This window comes from Alligator mississippiensis, chromosome 3 (assembly GCF_030867095.1).
Source record: "Alligator mississippiensis isolate rAllMis1 chromosome 3, rAllMis1, whole genome shotgun sequence".
NCBI classification, from domain to species: domain Eukaryota; kingdom Metazoa; phylum Chordata; order Crocodylia; family Alligatoridae; genus Alligator; species Alligator mississippiensis.
In genome coordinates, this window is record NC_081826.1 from 214,830,260 (window position 1) to 214,855,725 (window position 25,466).

The 25,466-nt window shown below is 45.1% G+C and overlaps 1 protein-coding gene across 3 annotated transcripts in view; it reads right to left on the reverse strand.

The window, feature by feature from the left end:
* ADAMTS19 (ADAM metallopeptidase with thrombospondin type 1 motif 19) overlaps positions 1 to 25,466 on the reverse strand; it is a 277,546-nt gene that overhangs the window by 250,742 nt on the left and 1,338 nt on the right. For 2 of the 3 annotated variants that reach the window (XR_002087243.2, XM_019478175.2), the window contains exon 2: positions 24,510 to 25,120. Coding sequence is in view for 2 of the 3 variants with exons in the window: in XM_019478175.2 (XP_019333720.1) it covers positions 24,510 to 25,120 (611 nt within the window). In the remaining variant the exon portion in view is untranslated. Of the gene's footprint in view, positions 1 to 5,798; positions 6,008 to 24,509; positions 25,121 to 25,466 lie in introns of those variants that run through there. The other variant, XM_019478176.2, reaches the window with a different exon arrangement.

Here is a 25,466-nt window from a genome sequence, read left to right on the forward strand (position 1 = left end):
ACAGACAAAAAGTTAACAATACAAACATCATCACTAGCATCCAGCACCACATTTATGTTAAACATTTTTTGCAAACTGAATATTTTATTGCATGACATTTCTAATTATATATCTCTAGCTCTCCAATTCTCAAGAACTTTTATCAAAACTATTGACAATGATGCTACTTGAGTATTTTTTTATTCATCTCATTAGGTAAAACTAATATCCCCAAAAGAAAATGTAGGAGTAATAGGGAAGAGCTGTTTTCAAACATGGACTAACAAATTATTTTTTTAAAAGATGCTGCAACAAAATCTTCAGTCCACAATTCATTTTTAAATGCAAAATGTCAATCTCTCTCACCAGGGCACGTCCTCTATCCTTTGATCATATGAAAGCAGGACAAATATGCTAGGAATATTAGCGGGAACCAACAAAATATGTAACAAATATCAGTAACTAGGGGACTACTGAACTCGAGGAGACAGCTGGCCAATTCCGTGGGCAGACCCTTGAGCTGGCCACCATTTTCACAGGCTGAGCGTGGAAGGGCCCCCCATACCTCTGATTGGCTGAGGGGACCGGCAGTCTTGTCTCTCCCTGCAGATTGCCAGATGGCCAAAAACTGTGGCTTAACTGCTTAAAAATTAAGCAATTAAGTGCAGATTGCTTTCTACTGGCCCTTTGTACATTGTTAAATTTTCTCTATTTTAAAACCATACTGTAATGGTTTCCATGGGCTTAATCAGGGGATTAAGTCCATAGAAGCCACGAATTGACATGTTATTCATTCAATCTATTCATGTAATTAAACTCTAAACTGAAATATTGTATTAAATTAAAGCTATACACAGCATGAATTATATCTAATACCAACTATGTACACTTTATTAAAAGGACATTGTAAAAAGGAGTTTACTGAATGCTAACTTTGAGACAGGCAATTCGTGCTAGCTATTAAATGCTAGCATGCTGCATGCAGCAACAGCAACTGTGGACACACTCAATCTGTGGGGTGAATACTGGTCTGTTCACTGGGATGGCACACTCAGTGTCCACTGAGTTCATTGGAATGGTGAGGTAGCATCTTACCAGGGTGTGTAGAGCTATGGAAACTGGTCACAGAGTCCCAGAACAGAGAGAGAGGCTCAAGCACCTGGCACTCTTTGACAAAGTCCACATAAGCAGCATGTTCACTGTCATGCTCTTTCCACCACCCAGGGATTGATTTCAGTACCTGAGGATCACCTGGTTGGGGTCCAAAATGCTAACAGTGCCAAGGAAGGAGGCAGTTGGTTGCCTGAACTTCAGTGCAGGTATGAACACATCATACCTATAGCACTGGGCAGTTGGAGGCACTTGGAGGAACTGGATGCATTTAAGTCGGCAGGCCCGGATGAACTCCATCCGAGGGTACTGAGTTAGTCCATATTTATACTAACTATCCGAGGGTACTGAAGGCACTGGCTGACGTCATTGCACAGCCACGGGCGGGAATATTTGAACACTCTTGGCCCACGGGCCAGGTCCCGGAGGACTGGAAAAGGGCCAATGTGGTCCCCATTTTCAAGAAGGGGAGGAAGGAGGACACAGGCAACTATAGGCCAGTCAGTCTCACCTCCATCCTTGGCAAAGTCTTTGAAAAAATTACCAAGGCTCACATTTGCGAGAGCCCAGCAGGAAAAATTATGCTCAGGTGAAACCAGCACGGGTTCGTAGCAGGTAGATCATGCCTGACTAATCTAGTCTCTTTTTATGACCAGGTTATAAAACACCTGGACACAGAAGGAGGGGTGGATGTCATATACTTAGACTTCAGGAAGGCCTTCGATACGGTATCCCACCGCATACTGGTGAACAAGTTAAGAAGCTGTGATGTGGATGACTACACAGTCCAGTGGGTGGCGAATTGGCTAGAGGGTCGCACCCAAAGAGTCGTGGTGGATGGGTCGGTCTCGACCTGGAAGGGTGTGGGCAGTGGGGTCCCGCAGGGCTCGGTCCTTGGACCGATACTCTTTAATGTCTTCATCAGTGACTTGGACGAGGGAGTCAAATGTACTTTGTCCAAGTTTGCAGATGACACAAAGCTATGGGGAGAAGTGGACACGCCGGAGGGCAGGGAACAGCTGCAGGCAGACCTGGATAGGTTGGACAAGTGGGCAGAAAACAACAGGATGCAGTTCAACAAGGAGAAATGCAAAGTGCTGCACCTAGGGAAGAAAAATGTCCAGCACACCTACAGCCTAGGGAATGACCAGCTGGGTGGCACAGAGGTGGAAAGGGATCTTGGAGTCCTAGTGGACTCCAGGATGAACACGAGCCGGCAGTGTGACGAAGCCATCAGAAAAGCCAATGGCACTTTATCGTGCATCAGCAGATGCATGACGAATAGGTCCAGGGAGGTGATACTTCCCCTCTATAGGGCGCTGGTCAGACCGCAGTTGGAGTACTGCGTGCAATTCTGGGCGCCACACTTCAAGAAGGATGCGGATAACCTGGAGAGGGTCCAGAGAAGGGCAACTCATATGGTCAAGGGCCTGCAGACCAAGCCCTACGAGGAGAGACTAGAGAAACTGGACCTCTTCAGCCTCCGCAAGAGAAGGTTGAGAGGCGACCTTGTGGCTGCCTTTAAGTTCATCACGGGGGCACAGAAGGGAATTGGTGAGTATTTATTCACCAAGGCACCCCCAGGGGTTACAAGAAACAATGGCCACAAGCTAGCAGAGAGCAGATTTAGATTGGACATTAGGAAGAACTTCTTCACAGTTCGAGTGGCCAAGGTCTGGAACAGGCTCCCAAGGGAGGTGGTGCTCTCCCCTACCCTGGGGGTCTTCAAGAGGAGGTTAGATGAGTATCTAGCTGGGGTCATCTAGACCCAGCACTCTTTCCTGCTTATGCAGGGGGTCGGACTCGATGATCTATTGAGGTCCCTTCCAACCCTAACATCTATGAATGAATCTATGAAAACCTGGAAGGGTGTGGGCAGTGGGGTCCCGCAGGGTTCGGTCCTTGGACTGATACTCTTCAATGTCTTCATCAGCAACTTGGATGAGGGAGTGAAGTGTACTCTGTCCAAGTTTGCGGATGACACAAAACTGTGGGGAGAAGTGGACACACCAGAGGGCAGGGAACAACTACAAGCAGACCTGGACAGGTTGGACATATGGGCAGAAAACAACAGAATGCAATTCAACAAGGAGAAATGCAAAGTGCTGCACCTAGGGAGGAAAAATGTCCAGCATACCTACTGCCTAGGAAATGACCTGCTTGGTGGCACGGAAGCGGAAAGGGATCTTGGAGTCCTAGTGGACTCCAAGATGAACATGAGTCGTCAGTGTGACGAAGTCATCAGAGAAGCTAATGGCACTTTAGCGTGCATCAGCAGATGCATGACGAACAGAACCAAGGAAGTGATAATTCCCCTCTATCAGGCGCTGGTCAGACCGCAGTTGGAATACTGCATGCAGTTTTGGGTGCCGCACTTCAAGAGAGATGTGGATAACCTGGAGAGGGTCCAGAGAAGGGCCACTCGTATGGTTAAGGGCTTGCAGGCCAAGCCCTGTGAGGGGAGACTAGGGCACCTGGACCTCTTCAGCCTCCACAAGAGAAGGTTGAGAGGCAACCTTGTGGCTGCCTATAAGTTCATCATGGGGGCACAGAAGGGAGTTGGTGAGGCTTTACTCACCAAGGCACCCCTGGGGGCTACAAGAAATAATGGCCATAAGCTAGCAGAGAGCAGATTTAGACTAGACATTAGGAAGAACTTCTTCACAGTTAGAGTGGCCAAGGTCTGGAATGGGCTCCCAAGGGAGGTGGTGCTCTCCCCTACCCTGGGGGTCTTCAAGAGGAGGTTAGATAGGCATCTAGCTGGGGTCATCTAAACCCAGCACTCTTTCCTGCCTATGCAGGGGGTCAGACTCGATGATCTATTGAGGTCCCTTCCGACCCTAACATCTATGAACCCACCAGCCTTCAAACCATATTAGAAGCTCCATGAACTGGGTGTCATTTTCAGCCACAAGCATCACTTGATGTCATCTCGCCTTAAGAGATCACACAGCTTAAACATTCACTGCATGTTCAGTATGATTTCCAGCTCCCTGTGCACAAACTGCTGGTAGCACTGCATATGCTTGGCATGGTAACAGACCACAATAAACCACAAATTCCACTTTGTGAGCACAGGTTCTGGTGGCAGCATGAGTCCCCACTTTGACTGGCAATGGACTCCCTGTACTGGACCTTATGGCCTGGACGATGTGTGAAGGCTTTCTTGAAGAAAGACACCATGCTACTCATATCAGGGAACTATGTGCACAAGACAGTACTTACTAAAGACAGAATGTGAACATTGCAGGTGACATGAACTGTGCTGGGCAGCATTCCTTGGAGCACATTAGAGAAAGTCTTGCACATGTACATGCCATTGTCAGACAGGAATGTTGAGACCTTGTTAGATTCTAAGCAATTACCTTCGCTATGGCTTGAGACACGCTATCAAAATTAACAGATGTTAGGTGGACTGGCTCTGTTTGAAAAACAGGCAGGTCCCAATCTGTCCAGCTTCCCAGTACAAATAAAGTGTGCAGCACAGTTATCTTGAGGGTCAGTGGCTTCATTGGCCACAATGCAGAAGGTCATATTCTGCCAATACAGACTTTGTGGACTGTACATGAGAAGCAATCACTGCAGGGAAATAGTCTTGGTGAAGCTTCTTAGCACACAGAAAACTGCCAGCATTTGTCACATTTTGGTTTGGGTAGTCCCTTAACTAGTTTCTCCAGTGGGAGGTTCACCACTGTGAAAGCCTCCACAAGGAAAAATGCCATCTCTTGCCTTGCCAAGTTGCTTTCTATGGTCCTTTTAAAGAATGAGGACACCGTCCCTTGTTTCTTGCTCTGACCTTCAGCTTCTGCAACAGCCTTTTGATTCATGTGTGCCTCAGCCTCTAAGTGTTGATCTATATTGCTTTTCCTTAATGCAACCTGAGTCACATTGTAGGCAGTACAGAATAGTCTGCCTCCATCGGTGTGCAAGTTCTGTGCAGCCTTCCAGCACTGAAACATATTTGGCAATCATGGAGGATTTCTTCTCAGTGTTCATACTGAAGAATCCTTCTCAAGCTGCAGCATGCCGTACCAAAATGCCTGTGGCTGCTTTAAAAGCTGGTGCCAAAACTCTCTCATGTTCCTGACTAGTCCTGGACTTACTCCTGGACTAAGCTTTCATCATAGGCTCAGCCTCTGATTTGCTTCCTTTCCTCCCATAGTTCAGGTCTGCAGGTTTTCCACCCTTTCCTCTGCTTGCAGCTTAGTTTTTTCTTTTGTTGAAAGCCCACCAAAATTACAGAGCCTACCATTTTTCACAGAGCCCACCATTTTTTGTGGAGCCCACCCGATTTCACATTTTCCATGAAAACTGCAGTAGGCAGTCGTGAATTCAGTAGGTCCTTATCGATAGCCTATATATAAAGTGTGTGTGTGTACATATAATATGTATGTTATTTTGAGGCAATTCTACATATCTTCCTTTATGTTACATAGTGACACAACAATTTGGGCCTCATTTGATCAGATCCCCTGACTTCAAATTGCACTGTGAGTACTCTGGACTGCTGAAAAGAACTCCTTTAAGATTCTGCATGAGAGACATGACACCTGTACGCAATTTTAAGAAAAAAATGCTGAAAATGCAGTACAATTAAGCACTAAGACATGACAAAATGAATTTGTATAACACCACAAGTTATGCTCCTATGAGAGAAAGAGACCGGGGCCAAAGGAAAGCCCCAAGGAACTAATGCAGAAAACACTCACCACAGGTGCAGAGGAGAATTCCGTTGGAGAGGTGAGTAGGTCGACATGTTTCCAGAGTTCATGTTCCCTCTGCATTGGCACAAGAAACACGCAGAGAGATTTTTCCAGCCCTGGAGGGGGGCAGCCTAAAGAAGACAGCAGCCGGTGGAGCAGAAAGACACCAGAGGTCTTCTCCGCTGACAGCATCCTGCAGACAACCAGGAAACAACCCAGCACACTGGCCAAGGTGGTCAGAGGACCACCAAAAGGATCCAGGACACGCCGCACCAAGAAGCCACCCCAGGACAGCTGAGAGAGGATTAAAGCAGACTCAGAAACAGGTGAAAGCAAGACAGAATAAGAAAGAGAGAGAAAGAGTAGCCAGCACATAAAGGGCTGTGAGTTCAAGGATCAATACCCCTTTGGTTAGTCACTCTCTTCACCTTATGGGGTTTTTTTTTCCTTTTTGTATTGGGAGGGCTGTATTTCCTTTTTGTATTGGGAGGGCTGTATTTCCTTTTTGTATTGGGAGGGCTGTGTTTCCTTTTTGTATTGGGAGGGCTGTGTTCAACCAGCCAGAAGGGTAGCAGAAGGGAAAACCTCTTCCCTGGCAAAGATGGTGGTCCTGACCCAAAGTAGTTAAGTGAGGACAGGACTCGCAGTAAAGTGATCTTGAGCCAGTAGATCCCTCAACAGGGGAGAAATTAATTTAGTTGGATTGCCCCCATGAACTCTTGAAGGACCCAAACCCTTGGATGAAGTCGAGTCCCAAGAAGGAGCTGATTTAGTTTTTTTTTTTCTGTTATATTAATTGATTAACTCTGTGGGGAGGAGTGGTTTTAATGTGACTAACCCTGAAATTTGGGATGAACTGTTATTGGTTGAGGACCCAAGGGACACTGATTGGATTCGCAGGCATTAACTAGCCTGAGACCTCCGAATGAACTGATGTAAGGCTGAAACCTCACAGACCCTAAATGTCCTAATCTGCTGATGAACCTGAGATCCCATAATGAGTTCATTCTGGGACGAATGTAACAATCATGAAAGAGAGAGTCTAACTTGTAAACTTGTTACAGTGAACAGCAGGTAACAACTAGCAGTAGCCTCAGCCAACATAAGATACCGCTCTGGCCTGTGTCACCTTGGAAGTGAGAAGGACAGGGTGTAAGGGGAGAAGGAGCCCCACAAAGAATGCCCTCCAGGGAAGGACCCAGGGAAATCATCATCCATCTTATGTCCAACTCCTGATAATAAAAGAATATCCATCAAGACGTGGCAGGAGAGAGTACAACAGCTGAGGTAGGCAGTGACAGTACTCCCCAGATCCCCCCAATGGCACATGTAAGGAGGATACCAGGCAGGCAGGGGCTCTGGCCTTATAATACGCATGCTAGACAGCTCCCTGAAACAAACAAACTAGCAATCAATCAAAGTCCTTTGTTCTATCCACCTTAAACATGTCTTTTTCAATCGCCTATATCTTCAGAGGAATTACAGTGAACTTCACACAATACATACCTTTTTTTATTGAATCACTATACATGAGTTACCCAGGCTAGAAGGCATGATGTTGAGAAAAAGATCTTATTTCTTATTTTACTCCATACTGGGCATGTCTAGACATTCATTAATGTGCAGTTGTTACTGTGCATTTAGTTTAGTATTTTATTAATGAAGTACTAGCTATATGCACAGTAATTACAGTGACTGCGCAGTAGCACCGGCTCACAGTTATTTTGTGATGCTTACTGCACAGTAGCCTAATACTACTGCATAGTAGCATATTAGCATGGGTTTTGCTCAGCATGCTACTGGGAAGTGTTATTTAACGCTTGTGCCTTAAGTGTCTAGTGTAGATGTACCCACTGACTCACAACAATGTGTCACCTGATGAATCATTAAGACTACTTTTTACAATACCTAGGTTGTCAAAGTTCTTCTCTCCAAGTAGCATTGACCTGGCTTGACCCAGCTTAGCTTGTGAGATCTAATGAAAGCCTAAGGGTAGAACAGCTGAGATCATAAAATAAGCATATGCAATTGTTGGAAAGTAATCACAAAGAAACTGAATCATTTCAGTTCAGTGTGAGGCATACTTCTACATTTTTAGACTTAAAATTCATTCAGAGAATAATTCTGACTGAAGTGTCAGTAGACCCAAGAAAAACATTATGTAATTCATAGCATATGCTTCCAAAATTTAACTTTAGTCACATACATGTAAATATAATTAAACACTATGATTGAGGTCTATCATCTTCAATACAGGGTTCCAAAATTAATGAGAAACACTATTCAGTATTTTCAGTCCAACTAGCAAGTCTTTGATCCTGAAGACTTTCATTTGTGTCATCATTATAGCAGGTAAAATGTAAGCAAAAAAATATGACTGACTGTTCATTTACAGTGACTAATAAACCACCCAATACCACAACATCTTATTTTAAATATAACTACAAATATTTTATTATTTTGGTTTATAAACTGTTTCCATCTAGTGTTTTAGGTGCATGAACAGTCAATATAAAATAACTGGTCAAATGTCCAATAAAATTATACTGGTTTATTAGAGTCCTTGTCGTGCTATATTGCTTCCTTCCTCTCAGCAGAAAAAGCCTGTGCAAAGATAAAAGCTTCCGAATATGGTCATAAAGTCAACAACATCAAAGTCTGATGAATCAACAAGAAACATGAGTTTTACAGTCAAGATCTCTTCTACATGAACAACATATTACTAATTAGTCCAGTGGTGTTGGTTCATCTCCCTGGATCCTAATATCCACTAGGGCTGAGCTTTAAATGTTTTTTCTACATACCTCTAGGTAGCAGGCGGTTCATGAACACTACAATGCCAGGGCACATGGAGTGTCCCACAGGAGCACGGGGGCCTCCCCAGCATGCTTGGCAGCAGACCTGGAAGTGGACCAGAAGCACTTCTGGGGTGCACTACCAGGTCTACCGGGGAGCATGCAGGGGCCTCCCCCATGCCCCACCCCAGCTTAGTGACTGTTGCCTCCTGAATCTGGGGGGTGGGTAGCTGGGGTCCCCCCACATCCAATCGCTAAGCCAGGGCGATACGGGGGGGAGGGGCCATGTGCTGCTCAGGGGACCCAGAAGTGGACCTGAAGTACTTCTGGTGCATTTCCAGGTTCGCTGCCAGGCACGTGGAGGGCCCCTCCTCCCCACACTCCTGTAGGATGCTCCATGCGCCCCAGCATCACAGAGTTCACAAGCCCCACTGGTACCTTGAGGTACGTAGAAAAAACTTTTAAAGCTCTATGTCCGAATCGCTGATTCTCCGAATCAGTATCAAATCTTAAGATCAGATTCGGCTAAATCGAATCATGGACAAGTGATGCAAATCAACCAATCGAATCACTGTCCCCAATTCGGGCCGAATCCAAACCCAAATCTGAATCCTAATCAAATAGGGCCCACTTTGCACATCCCTAATATCCACCTGTACTGCATAGCAAAGATGCATAAAACTACCTCCCTATGCCCACATTTGTCTTTTACTTCTTCAGAGGCTTTAGGTATTTCATCTCTCTCAAGAATTCTTTCACAGCAAGGGCCAGTTTTCTCTCAACAATGTCAGTTTGCCCAACTTTCTAAAACAGTAGTCTGCAACCTTTTTAAGTAGGAGATCACCTGTGGCATTTAAAAGCAACTCAAGATTGACTGTGCGATGCTGCCAACCCCTACCCCTCCCACCCCCTACCCAGCTGTAAAGTCTGTGGAGAGGGAAAGTGGGGGGGGGGGCAGATGGAGGCAGAGGGAGAAAACATTATTTGGCGGTCTGCCTCCCCAGCAGGTAAGTCCCACCCAGCCAGAGCTCCACTCAACTTACCCCTGCTCCTGCGGCACTGTCCCTCACTGTCCCTTAATCTAACCCATACCCCTTCCCTCCCTCACGGACTGACCTGCTGGACTGGGGCATGTGCATGCATGCACACAGGCACTTGGCTCCCCATCCCAGCCTTGGATTGACTCCAAGAGGCTCTGAAATCTATCAGTGGACCAGGATCTACTGGTTGGTGACCACTGTTCTAAAAAGTGACCATCCATTGCTTTTTGAATATGTGCAAGTTATAAGTTTTTTCTTGTTCTAGACTGCCGCCTCCTGCTTCATTTCACAGCTATGAGGAAAGAAAAGACATTAAGCCACATCACTGAATTAAATAACTATTAAAAACTTAAAGGTTTTTCATTCTTGTATGTTTTGCATGCAGTGACATTACTTGATTATTATACCTCTTCCTTGCAGTTTTCTTCAGTTGCAAAATAATCACAGCTGACATGTAAATCAAAAATAGACTGGAGTAGTAACAACCCAAACTGAAATAAACAGAAGCAATTCAGACCAAATATTAGGCAAATATGACTGGAGCAGTTCCAGTTCCACAGCCACAGAACCTTGCTGCCAGCATTCAAAAATCATTAGTTATGCCTTCCACCACATTTATGAAACTGGTTTAAATATCATGAGCCTTAAAAACAAGAGGTTTGAGGTTCTTTTTCTTCCAGATTTTGAGCATTTGTGGTTTACATTTAAAACTTTTTTTCTCAACTTTTTTCTTCAAATGAAATTATCAGATAAACAAACAGGTTGAATACCTGGAACATTACACTTTAAAGCCCAACTATTATAAACCCCATAGCGATCCTCGCGTACTGGAATTATCCATCCAGTGCAGCATGTCAAAGGCCTGCAGCAAGGCAACAGCCCTAGACTTCAGGAGCGTGGATTTCATTGAGGTAAGGAAACTAGTCAGGGAGGCACTGAGGTCCTGGGGGGGGGGGGAGGAGTTGGGAGTCCAGGAAGAGTGGTCGTTCCTTCAGGAGACGATCCTCCAAGCCCAAAGGGTGACAATCCCAATGTGGATCAAAGGGGGCAAGAGTGCTCAAAAGCTCCCATGGCTCACCAAAAGCATTGAGGAATGTCTCAAAGCTAAAAAGGAGGTATACACCCAATGGAAGGGAGGGGCCATCACCAAGGAGGATTATACCTCCATTGCTCAAAACTGTTGGGGGGCTGTTAGAGGCTAAGGCGGAGATGGAACTGGGGCTAGTGACCCAGATCAAGGAAAACAAGAAATCCTTTTTTAAATACATAGGGGGTAAAAAGAAGGTACCAGGTAACATAGGGCCTCTACAAGATATGCTAGGAAATCTGGTGGTCGCACCAGATGACAAAGCTAACCTCTTTAACAATTTCTTTGCCTCCATCTTTTTGAGCAGGGACCAGGGCATCCCCCACACTGGGATCCCCGACGGACCCAGGGGAGGAGCTGCCAGGCCCAGGGTCAGCGAGGACCTAGTCAGGGAGCTTCTGGTGGGACTAGAAGTGTTCAAATCAGCAGGTCCTAATGATCTCCACCCCCAGGTGCTGAGGGAATTAGCAGAGGTCATTGCGGGACCCCTGGCACAGCTTTACGAGCACTCGGTGCTCTGGCAAGGTGCCAGAGGACTGGAAAAGGACCAATGTGGTCCCATTTTCAAAAAAAGGAGGAAGGAGGACCCAGGAAACTACAGGCCCATTAGTCTTACCTCGGTTCTGGGGAAGCTCTTGGAGAAAATTATCCAGGGACCAGCAGGGGAGATCATGCTTAGGGGCATGATCAACAACATGGGTTCATTCAAGGCAGGTCCTGCCTTCTACGACCAGGTCACAAACTCCTTGGATGCATGTGCTGCGGTGGACATAGTCCTTCTGGACTTTAGGAAGGCCTTCGACACTGTCTCTCACCCATTCTCATTAAAAAATTAAGTGACTGTGGCGTCAATGCCAAAACACTCAGATGAGTCGCAAATTGGCTGGAGGGCCACACCCAGAGTGGTGGTGGATGGTCCTTTTTCAACCTGGAGGGATGTGGGCAGTGGGGTCCCCCAGGGCTCAGTCCTCGGGCCCGCACTGTTCAATATCTTCATCAGTGACTTAGACAAGAGGGTGAAAAGCTCCTTGTTCAAATTCGTGGATGACACTAAGATGTGGGAAGAAGTGGGCATGCAGAAGGAGAGGGACAGGCTGCAACTGGATCTAGACAGGTAACAGGGGTGGGTGAACAAGAACAGGATGGAATTCAATATTGACAAGTGCAAGGTACTGCACCTAGGGAGGAAGAACCAGCAGCATACCTACAGGCTGGGGAACTCCCTTCTTGTCAGCACAGAGGCAGAAAAGGATCTTGGTGTCATTATTGATTCCAAAATGAACATGGGCCGCCAATGTGGGGATGCTGTCAGGAAGGCTAACCACACCTTGTCATGCATCCACAGATGCATCACGAGCAGGTCCAAGGTGGTGATCTTCCTCCTCTATGCAACACTGGTCAGGCCACAGTTGGAGTATTGTGTCCAGTTCTGGGTGCCACACTTCAGGAGGGATGTGGACAGCATCGAGAGGGTCCAGAGGACGACCACTCGCATGATCAGGAGGCAGCAAGGCAGGCCCTGTGAGCGGAAGCTACAGGACCTGAACCTGTTCAGCCTCCGCAAGAGAAGGCTGAGAGGGGATCTGGTGGCCATCTACAAACTGGCCAAGGGGGACCAACAGGCTATGGGAGAGTCCCTGTTCCCCCAAGCACTACTGGGAGTAATAAGGAATAACGGCCATAAGTTGACTGAGAGTAGATTCAGGCTAGATATCAGGAGGCACTACTTCAGTCAGGGTGGCTAGGATCTGGAACCAACTGCCAAGGGAAGTGGTGCTTGCTCCTACCCTGGGGGTCTTCAAAAGGAGTCTGGATAATCACCTAGCCAGGGTCATTTGACCCCAGCATTCTTTCCTGCCCATGGCAGGGCGTTGGTCTTGATGATCTGCTCAGGTCCCTGCCGACCCTACCAACTATGAAACTATGAATCCAAGAAACATTTGCCATGCAGCAACATATATTTATTCTTATCATGGTATACAAAGTGAGAGCTTTGCAAAGTAAAAAGAAAGCTTTTTCTTCAATCAGAAAGATGAATTTGAGTAGGAACAGATCTTAGTGCTCCCCCTCAGTGCCAGAATGCAAGTAAGGAATTAAAACCAGAAAAGATGTAGTCCTTTATACATTAATCAGGTCTTTCTTGTTTCATAGTAATTCTTTGTCACATAAGTCAAACATCTGAAATATCATCACCTCCTAGTTTTGTTTCCTCCAAAGGTAAAAAAGTGATCCACAGTTGCAGTTAGGTGGTCTGTTCCCTTTCATTACATGTAAACTCAGTGTTTAGAAACTACATAGCAATAATTTGTTTTTATATGGTGCTTAGCTTGCATCTTTTGCCTCATTCTTCACAGGAAAGGTCAGCTCCCAAACTACTCCACCGGGCAGCACAGTTTGGGGAGGAGATGAGCAGCCCACAGTGGTGAAAGAACAGGTTAGGGACTACTTAGAAAAGCTGGACATGTACAAGTCCATAGGGCCAGATGGGATGCACACAAGGGTGCTGAGGGAGTTAGCTGATGTGATTGCAGAGCCATTGGCCATCATCTTTGAAAACTCATGGTGATCAGGAAAGGTCCCCCATGATTGGAAAAGGGCAAACATGGTGCCCATATTTAAGAAAGGGGAAAAGGAGGATCCAAGAAACTACAGATTAGTCAGCCTCACTTCAGTCCCTGGAAAAATCATGGAGCAGATCTTCAAGAAATCCATTTCTAAGTACTTGGAGAAGAAGGTGATTAGGAATAGTCAGCATGGATTCACCAAAGGGCAAATCATGCCTGACCAACCTGACTGCCTTCTATGACAAGGTGACTGGCTCTGTAGATGCAGGGAGACCGGTGGATGTGGTGTACCTTGATTTTGGTCAAGGCTTTTGATACAGTCTCCCACAACACTCTTGCAGGCAAGCTAAGGAACTATGGGCAAGATGAATGGACTGTAAGGTGAATAGAAAACTGGCATCAGGTTCAGAGAGTAGTAATCAATGGTTCAATGTCTGGTTGGCAGCCGGTATCAAGTGGAGTCCTCCAGGGACTGGTCCTGGGGCTGGTTTTGTTCAATGTCTTCATCAATGACCTGGAAGATGGCACAGAGTGCACCCTCAGCAAGTCTGCAGATGAAACCAAGCTGGGGGGAATAGTAGATACACTGCAATGTACAGCTAGGATTCAGAGTGACCTAGACAAATTGGAGGACTGGGCCAAAAGGAATCTCATGAGGTTTAACAAAGATAAGTGTAAAGTCCTGCATTTAGGACGGAACAATCCCATGTGCCACAATGGGCTGGGGGCTGACAGGCTGGGCAGCAGTTCTGCAGAAAAGGACCTGGGGGTTACATTGGACAATAAGCTGAGTAAGAGCCAGCGGTGTGCCCTAGTTGCTAAGAAGGCTAATGGCATCTTGGGCTGCATTGGTAGGTGTGCTGCCAGCAGGTCAAGGGCAGTAATTATTCCTCCCTATTTAGCACTGGTGAGGCCACATCTGGAGTACTGTGTTCAGTTTTGAGGCCCCACTAAAAAAAGGATGTGGACAAATTGAAGCAAGTCCAGCAGAGGGCAACAAAAATGGTGAGGGGGCTGGGGGACATGACTTACGAGGAAAGACTGGGGGAACTAGGCTTATATAGTCTAGAGAAGAGGAGACTGAGAGGAGACTTAATAGCAGTCTTCAATAACCCGAAGGGCAGTTCGAAAGAGGATGGCACCAGGCTATTCTTAGTAGTGTTAGATGACAGAACCAGAAGCAACCATTTTAAGTTGCAGGAGGGAAGTTTAGGTTCGATATTAGGAAGAATTTTCTCACTAGGAGGGTGAGAAACAATGGAACAGGTTACCCAGAAAGGTGGTGAAAGATCCATCTTTGCAGGTTTTCAAACCCAGCTAGACAAAGCTTTGGCTGAGATGATCTAGTTGGGGATGGTCCTGCTTTGAGGAGGGATTTGGACTAGATTACTTCCTGAGGTCCCTTCGATGCATTGTAATTGGAGCAGGCATCCTGCACATCTACAGGCACCCAAAGTGCCATTCTTCAAGTCACCCTTGCTTTTCCCATATTTCCTGGACCATCATGGCTACAATAACACTCAACTTTAATATGCTGACCTTAATGTCTTTAATATCTGCTCTTTTACTGTGATTACTAAAAATGTAAGATGCCTTTGAAACCAATTAAAACTAGGATTTTAACTTCTGATACAAAGTGTACATTTTGATGATTAGTGTCCATATAAAGTGTTGGTTGCTTACTCAGATGCATAATAGATAAATAAATATTTGCTTAGCTACATAATAGTGTCAGTCCCAATTTGTTATCTGTTGCCTACTTCATCTGTTTTTTATTTTGTTATCTATCCATCCATCCATCTGTTTATCATCATCTTACTTTATCATCTTTGTTATTTATTGCTTAGTTTGTAATAAACATCAATTATCTGCATAGAGATTAAGTACAATTATGTACTTGATGACCAGGGATCCCAGAAATCCATTTGCCACAGAAAAACATGGAAAAATGTGCAATTTGAATTTTTACAGAGAATCTTTAGAATCACCAGGGGAAAAAAACCCCCAAAACTTAGAAATTAGCAGGTGCATCTATATGAGTGCCTGACTACACAGTTGTTACTTGCTTTGGCAAGTACTAAATGACAGAACAGTAACCACCGGTACCGCGCAGTCCCAGCAGTGGATAAATCATTTCCAATCCTATTGCGCAGTGATGTCTGTGTCAAGGTTCACATCCACCAACGCTACTTCACCATAGCTCACCGCTATAGTGATGTAGCATCTCATGTAGACACACCCACTGAGTAGTTCTTCTGGCCACTAAAGCAGCCAGTTGAGGGGGGGAGAAGCCAACACACATGGAAGCAGCCAAGATGGCAGCCCTCCCCAGTCTCCCTTCAATTCTGATTGGCCAAGAGGGCTGCCTGTTATGTGGCCCTGCCCCTCTCTGCCAATCAGCAGTAAGAAATGGGGCCACATGAACAGCAGACCTCTCAGCCAATCAGTGGCGAGGGGTGAGGCTGTGAATAGGGCACCATGGCCAAATCTTCACTGAAAAATGAGGATTTTAATGGGTTTTTTAATCGGAGAATTTTGGGGCTTTTTAGTACAGAAAACTAGGACCTCTGTTGATGACCCTGACTAGGAATCTTCAGATTTAAAGCCAGTCCCGTCTTGTCCTGTCATTTCCAAGGCTACTCTTAATGGCAAAAGGCCTTTGAAAAACAAGGTAAGGAGGATTAGTGAAGCATGCAAAGCTTAGCAGACACTTTTCCTCTAGTGAATGAGCATTGTTTACACTAAGTTCCAGCAGGTATAAAAGCCAGGTAGTGAATGAAGTACACTATAAATTTGTTACCATCAGAAGTTACTGTCAGAATGGAATGAGCTAACTAGGGTGCTATTTCCTACTTGTCTTGCTGTCAGAAATTACTAAAATCCACTTTTTATTTGCTACTCACCATAAGATTCTCAGAAGCTGGCAATTTTATGGAGTGTGACCCAGAGATATATATGAAACAGCTAGAGTAAATCTGCAGCTACTTGCTCATACAACTACTGATCAGGATTTGAAATACTTTCATTGGGTAAGACTGAGGGCTAAAACAGGACAGAGCTAACTTACATTTCTTTTACATAAGGCTGATACTTGTTTAGGTCTTAGGTAAGTACACCCTGATGCTGCTTCCAGTGAAATGATTGGAAACAGTCTCATTGATTTCAATGAGGAAATGAATTAAGTTTTTAATTCTCTAAAAGTATCCCTCTCATGTTCTGTGAGGCCCTTGATTAGCACCTAAAATGTCTACTCCTAAACATTCCAAACATTGTAGCAATTGAAGAGAATTGTGTGCTAGCTATGTACTAGAATGTAGAAGTATGGGCAGGCCATACTAACAGCCGCAGAGTGTCTCTTCCAGAGAACTTTGAACGTGTGCTGACTTCCATATCAGCATCAAGAAGGAAGACAGCAGTACAAATCCTTACACATCTGACTAAAATGTGCATTACATAGTTGTAGTAGTGGAATCATGTATTATATTTTTATTTATATTAGGTCAAGGTCAAAGGCTTGCCCAAACCTAGCAGCCAATCGGGTTAATGTCATTAAGGCAAATCAGTTTCTGTAGCCATCAAGGAGCAACGTGGTTAGCACTATGCTTGTCTGCCTCTGACTCTCAAGCTTTAGGGCATCTTTACATGTGCTCCAGGGGTAGGTGGGGAGGGCACTTTAATTGCGGCGGCTCCAAGAACTACTCTTATTAAAACACCCGCAAATTCTCATATCTTCAGCATCCTAGGCTTCAAAATGGCAGCAGACGCACTTGAACTAAAACTTGTTTGATGAGCTTTAGTTAAAGTGTCCCCACTGCCATTTTGACGCACAGGGACATTGAATCCATGAGATGCACAGGTTGCTGGAGTACACTAATTAGCATGCTCCAGCAGACTCAATTAGTCGAGTCTGCTCTGACATGCTGTAATTACAAGCACATCAGAGCAGCACCCTGCACATCTACAGGCACCCTTAATGACAAGATATTCATTTACAGTCACATTGAGGAAGGCCAGGAGCCGTGTAGCTTTGAGCTGCCTAACAAACACTTAATTTAGTTTCAGGTGTTAATGTGTGAACAATCCATGTTTTAAGAGCTCCCAGAGTGTCCCAAACATACCATGTAACAAGGCCCTCATATATCTAACTATAAATATGTCTCTTACATAACTAGGTGCCCACAGTATGCCTATACTAACGACAAAAGTGTGACTACATCTCATTTAGACATCCTGAATTAGCTTGCTTGGGTTCCAGGTAATATGACAGCCAAAGCAGCGTGGGTTTCAGTACTGACAGCAAAACGCAGGAACCTGGAGAATTATTCAGGCAGATAACTAACATTAAGTTCCTTGCTGCCATAGGTACACTGCTGTCAGTTTAAAGCAAGCTAATTTAAAGCAAGCTTGAATAGGTCTGAAAAGCTGCAATCAAGGTTTTGGTTTCAGTGTAAACACACAGTAAGTCTCACTGATATCACTAGGACTTAGGCTGGTCAAGTAATTTTTTGCAATGTAAATCAAAATACTAGGTCAATTCAGAGCTTTATAATTTTTTACCCAAGGCTTTATTTTTATTTTCTGTGACGATTCTGTATCATCTATAAGTATAATTCAAGTAGGAACCTTTCCCATTACCTGTTCCACTCTCAGATACATACATTCATGACCCCATCCCTTCTCTAGGCCTCTTGTCTAGGCCTCTACAAACTCAGTTAAAGGTCTAAGTCCTTCTAAACTATAATTGAAGTGTGGTAGGCTTATTCTGTCCTGTCCTGGCAAAACAAAGGAGATTCACTAGAAAAAGTATTATCTAAAGAGTAGAATGAATGATGGAAGCTTTGGCATCAGAGGAGGGAACTTAAGATCAAGAAGTGAATTTGGTAAATGGAGAGAGGCAGTCATCCATTTTCATAGATTCATAGATGTTAGGGTCAGAAGGGACCTCAATAGATCGAGTCCAACCCCCGCATAGGCAAGAAAGAGTGCTGGGTTCAGATGACCCCAGCCAGATGCCTATCTAACCTCCTCTTGAAGACCCCCAGGGTAGGGGAGAGCACCACCTCCCTTGGGAGCCCATTCCAGACCTTGGCCACTCTAACTGTGAAGAAGTTCTTCCTAATGTCTAGTCTAAATCTGCTCTCTGCTAGCTTATGGCCATTATTTCTTGTAACCCCCAGGGGCGCCTTGGTGAGTACAGCCTCACCAATTCCCTTCTGCGCCCCCATGATGAACTTATAGGCAGCCACAAGATCGCCTCTCAACCTTCTCTTGCAAAGGCTGAAGAGGTCCAGGTGCCCTAGTCTCTCCTCATAGGGCCTGGCCTGCAAGCTCTTAACCATACAAGTGGCCCTTCTCTGGACCCTCTCCAGGTTATCCACATCTCTCTTGAAGTGTGGTGGCCAAAATGGCATGCAGTATTCCAACTGCGGTCTGACCAGTGCCCGATAGAGGGGAAGTATCACCTCCTTGGTTCTGTTTGTCATGCATCTGCTAATGCATGATAAAGTGCAGTTAGCTTTGCTGATGACTTCGTCACACTACCGACTCATGTTCATCTTGGAGTCCACTAGGACTCCGAGATCCCTTTCTGCTTCTGTGCTACCGAGCAGGTCATTTCCTAGGCAGTAGGTGTGCTGGACATTTTTCCTCCCTAAGTGCAGCACTTTGAATTTCTCCTTGTTAAATTGCATTCTATTGTTTTCTGCTCATTTGTCCAACCTGTCCAGGTCTGCCTGTAGTTGTTCCCTGCCCTCTGGTGTCCACTTCTCCCCACAGTTTTGTATCATCTGCAAACTTGGACAGAGTACACTTCACTCCCTCATTCAAGTCACTGATGAAGACATTGAAGAGTATCGGTCCAAGGACCGAGCCCTGCGGGACCCCACTGCCCATGCCCTTTCCAGTTGATACCGACCCATCCACTGTCACTCTCTGGGTACGATCCTCTAGCCAATTTGCCACCCACTGGACTGTGTAATCATCCAAGTCACAGCCTCTTAATTTGTTCACCAGTATGGTGTGGGATACCGTACCAAAGGCCTTCCTGAAGTCTAAGTAAACGATGTCTACCCCTACTCCTGCGTCCAGGTGTTTTGTAACCTGGTCTTAAAAAGAGACTAAATTAGTCAGGCATGATCTACCTGCTATGAACCCGTACTGGTTTCCCCTCAGCGTAATTTTTCCTGCTGGGCTCTCACATATATGAGACTTAATAATCTTTTCAAAGACTTTGCCAAGGACAGAGGTGAGACTGACTGGCCTATAGTTGCCTGGATCCTCCTTCTTCCCCTTCTTGAGAATAGGGACCACATTGGCCCTTTTCCAGTCCTCCGGGACCTGGCTTGTGCACTCTACAATAGTGTGTGACCTGGTCTATAAAGTATATAAAGTATTGTCTACTACAATAGTGACCATTAGGGCTGCGCAAAATTTGGGCAGCCATTTCATTTTGGAGGTGTTTCGGCCCGTTTCAGTGCCCAAAACACTGAATCTGAAACAAAACGGAAGGCTCCGAAACTAAACGAAACCATCCAAAATGTTTTGGAAATGTTTTGGATGTTTTGGAGGTGTCCCCTGGGGATAATCCAGCACAGCCCTGCAGCCCTTCTTTTAAAGTGCTGGGAGGCTAGGGCCAGATGGAGGAGGCGGCCAGCCAGGGCAGCCTTGGGGGCTTCTCCCGTGGCACCCCCCGCCGGGGCAGAGGCAGGCACAGCCAGAGGAGCTGTGGGAGAACATGCAACTACCCAGCTGTGCCTGCCTCTCCCCAGTCAATCCGAATCTCTGAGTTGGTGCCAAAACTCTGAAACAGGATCGGCCAATTTGAAATGGAACAATGAGCTGAAACACCAAAACAAATCACTGTCCTCTGAAACGGCCGAATCCAAAACCGAAACAAAACACAGCAGTTTCACACAGCCCTTTGGATATACCAAAATGAGGAAGCTAGTTAAATGGAAGTTAAAAGGGGCCCCTAAGGAGGTGAAGAACTTGCAAGCAGCATGGGAACTGCTTAAGAACACCATATTGGATTAACAGAGAAAATGTGTACCGCAAATGAAAAAAAAATATGGAAAGTAGACCAAAAGAAAGCCATCATGGTTTAATGGCAGAGTGGCAGAGTCAATCAATAGAAAAAAAAAGCATCTTTTAAAAGGTGGAAAACAAATCCTAATGTGGAAAACAAGAAAGAGCAGAAATTCTGGCAAATCAAATGTAAAACCATAAGACAAGCTAAGAAAGAAGCTGAGGAGAAACTTGCTAGAAACCTAAAAGATTACAATAAAAAAAATCTTTAAGTATATTAGAAGCCAAAGGCCTGCCAGGGAGTCAGCTGGACCTTTGGATGAACAGGGTCTAAAAGGGGTGATAAAGGATAACAAGGCCATTGCCAAGAAACTAAATGCATTCTTTGCATCTGTCTTTACTGTGGGAGACGTTAGGGAGATTCCCTTACCAGATCCACTCCTCTCTAAAGACAAGTTGTTGGAGCTGATCCAAATTGAGATTTCAATAGATGAGGTCATAGAGGAAACTGATAAACTAAACAGTAGCACATCACCAGGACCTGACGGCATTCACTTTAGGGTCCTGAAGGAGCTCAGACAAGAAATTGCAGAACTTCTAACTGTAATCTGCAACCTATCACTAAAAACAGCTTTGGTGCCAAAGGACTGGAGGACTGCAAATGTAACTCCCATATTTTAAAAAGGCTCTAGAGAGGACCCATGGAACTGCAGGCTGGTAAGCTTAACTTCTGTTGCTGGAAAACTTATAGAAACTATAATAAGAAAAAGAACTGTTCAACATGTGGATGAACAAGACTTGCTGGGAGGAGTCAGCATGGTTTTGTCAAAGGGAAATCATGCCTTGCCCAGTTATTTGAGGGTGTCAATAAGCAGGTGGTCAGGGTGATCCAAATGACATACTGTATCTAAACTTCCAAGAAAAGCTTTTGACAAAGTCCCCCTTCAGAACGTCTTAAGGAAGTTAGGTAGTCACAGGATTACAGGGAAGGTCTATTTCTGGACTAGAAATTAGTTTAAAAATAGAAAACAAGGGGTGAATATAAATGGTCAGTTTTCAGCATGGAAAGATGTAAATAGTGGGATCCCCCAGGGATCTGTGTTGGGACTAGTATGGTCTAACATATTCATAAATGATGTGGAAAAGGGGGTGGGTACTGAAGAGGCCAAAATTGCAGATGACGAAAAATTATTCAAAGTGGTAAAGATTAAGGCAGACTGAGAGGAACTACAGGATCTGACACTACTGAGTGAATGGGAAACTAAATGGCAGTGACATTCCGCGTAGGTAAGTGTAAAGTGATGAGCATGGGAAAAATAACCCAAACTATACCTACACTATGATGGGTTCTACGTTAGCTGTTACAACGCAGGGAAGAGATCTGGAGTCATTGCAGAGAGTTTGCTAAAAATACCAGCTCAGCTGTCAAAAAAGGCAAACAAAATGTAAGAAATTATTAAGAAGGGAATTGTAAACTAAACAAAAAGCATTATTATGCCCATTTATAAATCCATGGTGCATCTACACCTTAAGTACTGTGCCCGGTTTTGGCCCCCACACTTCAAAAAGGATACAGAAAAACTAGAGATGGTATCAACAACGGCCACAGGGATTGGTAGAGAGGGGCTTCCATATGAGGGAAGACCAGAGAGGCTAGGCCTATTCAGTTGAGGCAGGACATGATAAGGGTTTACAAATATGGTAAAGAGAAAGTAAATGGGAATTTATTATCTACTATCTCTCACAACAGAAGAACTATGGGTCATAAAGGGAGCTAGTAGGTAGTAAGTTTAAAAGTAATGAAGGGAAGTTCTTTTTTCACACAGCTTGTAAAGTATGGAACTCATTGCCACAAGATATTGTGGAAGTTCACAGTTTAACTAGATTTAAAAAAGGATTGGACAAATTACTGGAAGAAAGGTACATCTGTAGCTATTGAGTATGGGAATTAGGGGTACAACCTCTGAATCAAAACTTCCTAGACTTTTAGTGCTGGAGGCTGCAAGTGAGAGAGGAACAGTGGGAAAACCCCAGTCATATCCTGTTCATGCTCCCTTTCAGCATCCACTCTCTACCAGTGTGTGAAATAGGATATTGGGCAAGAAGGACCTATGATCTGACCTAGTAAAAGACAATTGTTATGTTCTTGTGTTCAGTCATGCACCTTTACTCACCTATCACCTAATTTCTTTGATGAGCTTTTCAGTCCTACGTTGCGCACATTTGCACATATGCATTATTAGAGAGAAGTAAAATAGCATCAAGAGCCAAAAAAGAGTATAAAACCAAATAACCTCCTCAGAGTATTAAAAAGCTACTGATAGATTTCAGACCACCCTCAATTGACTCAAGTATTTTTCTTACCAATTAATTCTGCTACTATGCTTTGGAAAATCTGACAAAACATCAATAATTACATGCCAGCCACTACCACTGAAAGCTGTGTGAAACTTGGGGATTTCACCTTGCAGGAGTGTAGACAAATATTTTGTTTGGTATTAATCCACAAGCATTCCCTCCCCTACCAGTTTTAGTATAAGCTTTGGATATGAATAAATCCAAACAGGCAAAGGAAAATTAAGTCAATATCTCTACATTTTACATTCTTTCCCATAATGACCACACAAAACTGCTAATTTTGCGCAAAACTTATGTAAACCTGAAGTAATCTATCCTGGCCTGAGTCCGATGTTCAATTTTGGAATGAAACCAAGTAAGCCTTGTATAGTTAGTATAGACGAACACCTATCTAGCCACAAAAAAACAAGGTGCACAGAGTCAGTGTTGCTAGCTGTTTTCATCACCATCTCTACTCTTATTTTACATTTTGTGAAGTCCTACAAGAATGTATATTTATACTGCTATATAAAAGCCCAATATGAATAATACTAATTACTTTTGTTTTAAATCCTGCCAAGATTTTACATCATTTTAGCTGCCTGTTCTGCTTCCATCCACTACTAAATATCCTGGGATTCCAGTTCATTATGACACACCATTGCTTCTGTGGGCCCAATTCTGATCTCATGCTCGTGTAAATCAGAAGTAACTTAAGGGAAGTTGCCCCAGGTATCACTTAAGAGTCCAGTGTCCCTAGAGCAAAAAAACCAACCAAAACACCGAAATGTTGAGTTGTATTAGCATTTCAACTGCAAACATATTCATTTTGTAATTTTATGAAAGAAAATTTTAAAAAGAAGAAAGTCACTCTTTGAATCCATACAACTAGGTATTATGAGGAGGGAGGAGATAGGAGGATGAATGGGGTAAAAGAAAGATGAGGAGATGGCAAGACATTGGGTTAAGATATGGAAGAGGTAGAAAATGCAGATGTGAAAGAGGATGTGAAAGTGGAAGGAGGAAAAAGGATCAGATGATTATAAATGGAACTACAGAAGGAAATGGGGATACTGAGGATAGGAAGATGGGGAGGACAAGACGGATGAGAAGGAAGTGGGAAAAGAAGACAATCCAAACAGAGATGAGACTTGGAAGGAGTAGGACTGGAACTGGGTACCAGAACATACATAAAGTTGGGTAAAGCTAGAGAAAGTAATGAGTAGGAAAAAGACAGGGATAGGACTGTTCAGAAGCTGTGGATGGGATTTGGTACAGGCATGTCACATCATATGCGCATTTAACTTGTGCGAATTCAACTATACGCAGGTGGGGAGGTGGGGTGGGGCTTGAGTCTGCACGCAGCGCTGCCGCTTACCTGGAGGCCCAGCCACCACCACACTGCCAGCGGTGACTGCCTCAGCCTCCAAAACCTCCCACCACCACCATGGAGCCGTGACCGGAGCTATGTGGCTGGCCGCCGGGCATGGTGGTGGCCGGGCGGCACGCAGCCATCCCCACCACCACCCTGCGCTGCGCCGCTGCCCACACAGCTCTAAGCGCAGCTCCGCAGTGGCGGTGGGAGGTTTTGGAGGCAGAGGCAATCACTGCTGGCACGGTAATATGCGATTTCACTATGCGCGATTTTCGCCTTACGCGCAGCCTTCAGAATGTAACCCCCGCGTAAGATGCGGGATGCCTGTATTAGGAATGAGTGTAACATGAGAGGCTTGGAAGGCAGGAATTGGGAGGGAAGGGTTAGGTAAGAAAAGGTTGTAGGAAATGGGATGAGACTGGGAAGAAGGACCAGATGATCATGAGACTAGAAAAGAGGAGAGAGAGATTCTGCTTGAAGGGAGCGTCCGCCTTACCAATCCACCACAAGTACTGAAAGATGCGAAGGAACCAGGGTAGTGAAGCACAGTACCACTGTAGTAACAGGCTCTCTCAGGCTGAGATTGCGCAACACCTGGAGGACTTTTCCCCTCGCCCCTGAGACGCTCCTCTACTGCAAAGCCAGGGGCCAGGAAGCGGCTGTCCCTCTTGAGCAGCAGGTAGAACTCCCGGGCAAAGGCCGGGATTCTCAGCAACACCTCATCCCCATCCTCTGAAGGAGGAGGTGGAGGTGGAGAAGGTGGTGGGGGTAGCTGAGAAGTAGCACCAGATCCTTGAGGAAGTGGAGACCAGTGATAGAACTCCTGAGACTCATACTCATCTTCTGTGTCCTCCTCCTCCGCTGCCTCTCCAGCTGGCTGTGGCTGTCTGTCTACTGAAGAGGAGACTGAACGGACCTCACGGGAGCTGCCTGCCACTGGACTAGTGGTGGTGGGAGCATTGCTCGTGCTGCTTTTATTCCCACAGTTGGGATCAGTACTGCAGCTGCCTCCTCCACCACTGCCTCCAGCCGGTTCCTGCTGGCCCCTGCTCCACAGTGCTGGGAAGACAATTTCCCATTCCTCAGAGTCTCCTGAAGCATGCAGACCTGTGGGAAGGCCAGGCTGTGATTAAACAATATAGGCAAGGGCACATCTACACAACTTCACAAAAATCACAGTATAGGCCACCACAAGCACCTCAGACTTGGTGGCATTGACAGCCAATGCTCCCCACTGCCAAACCCATCATACAAAACATACCAAATTTCCATTCCCCTCCCTATACGGTGTGACATGTAGTCAGTCACTAGGTTTTTCTATATGCTGTTGAGGAATCCCAGACAGGGTGCCGTCCTTGGTAAGCACTGGAGACACAGCTTCCATGCAGCTCAGTTTCTAGCTTTGTGTATATTCCTATCTGTCATCGTACTTGTTTCTTTAGTAAATACCTCC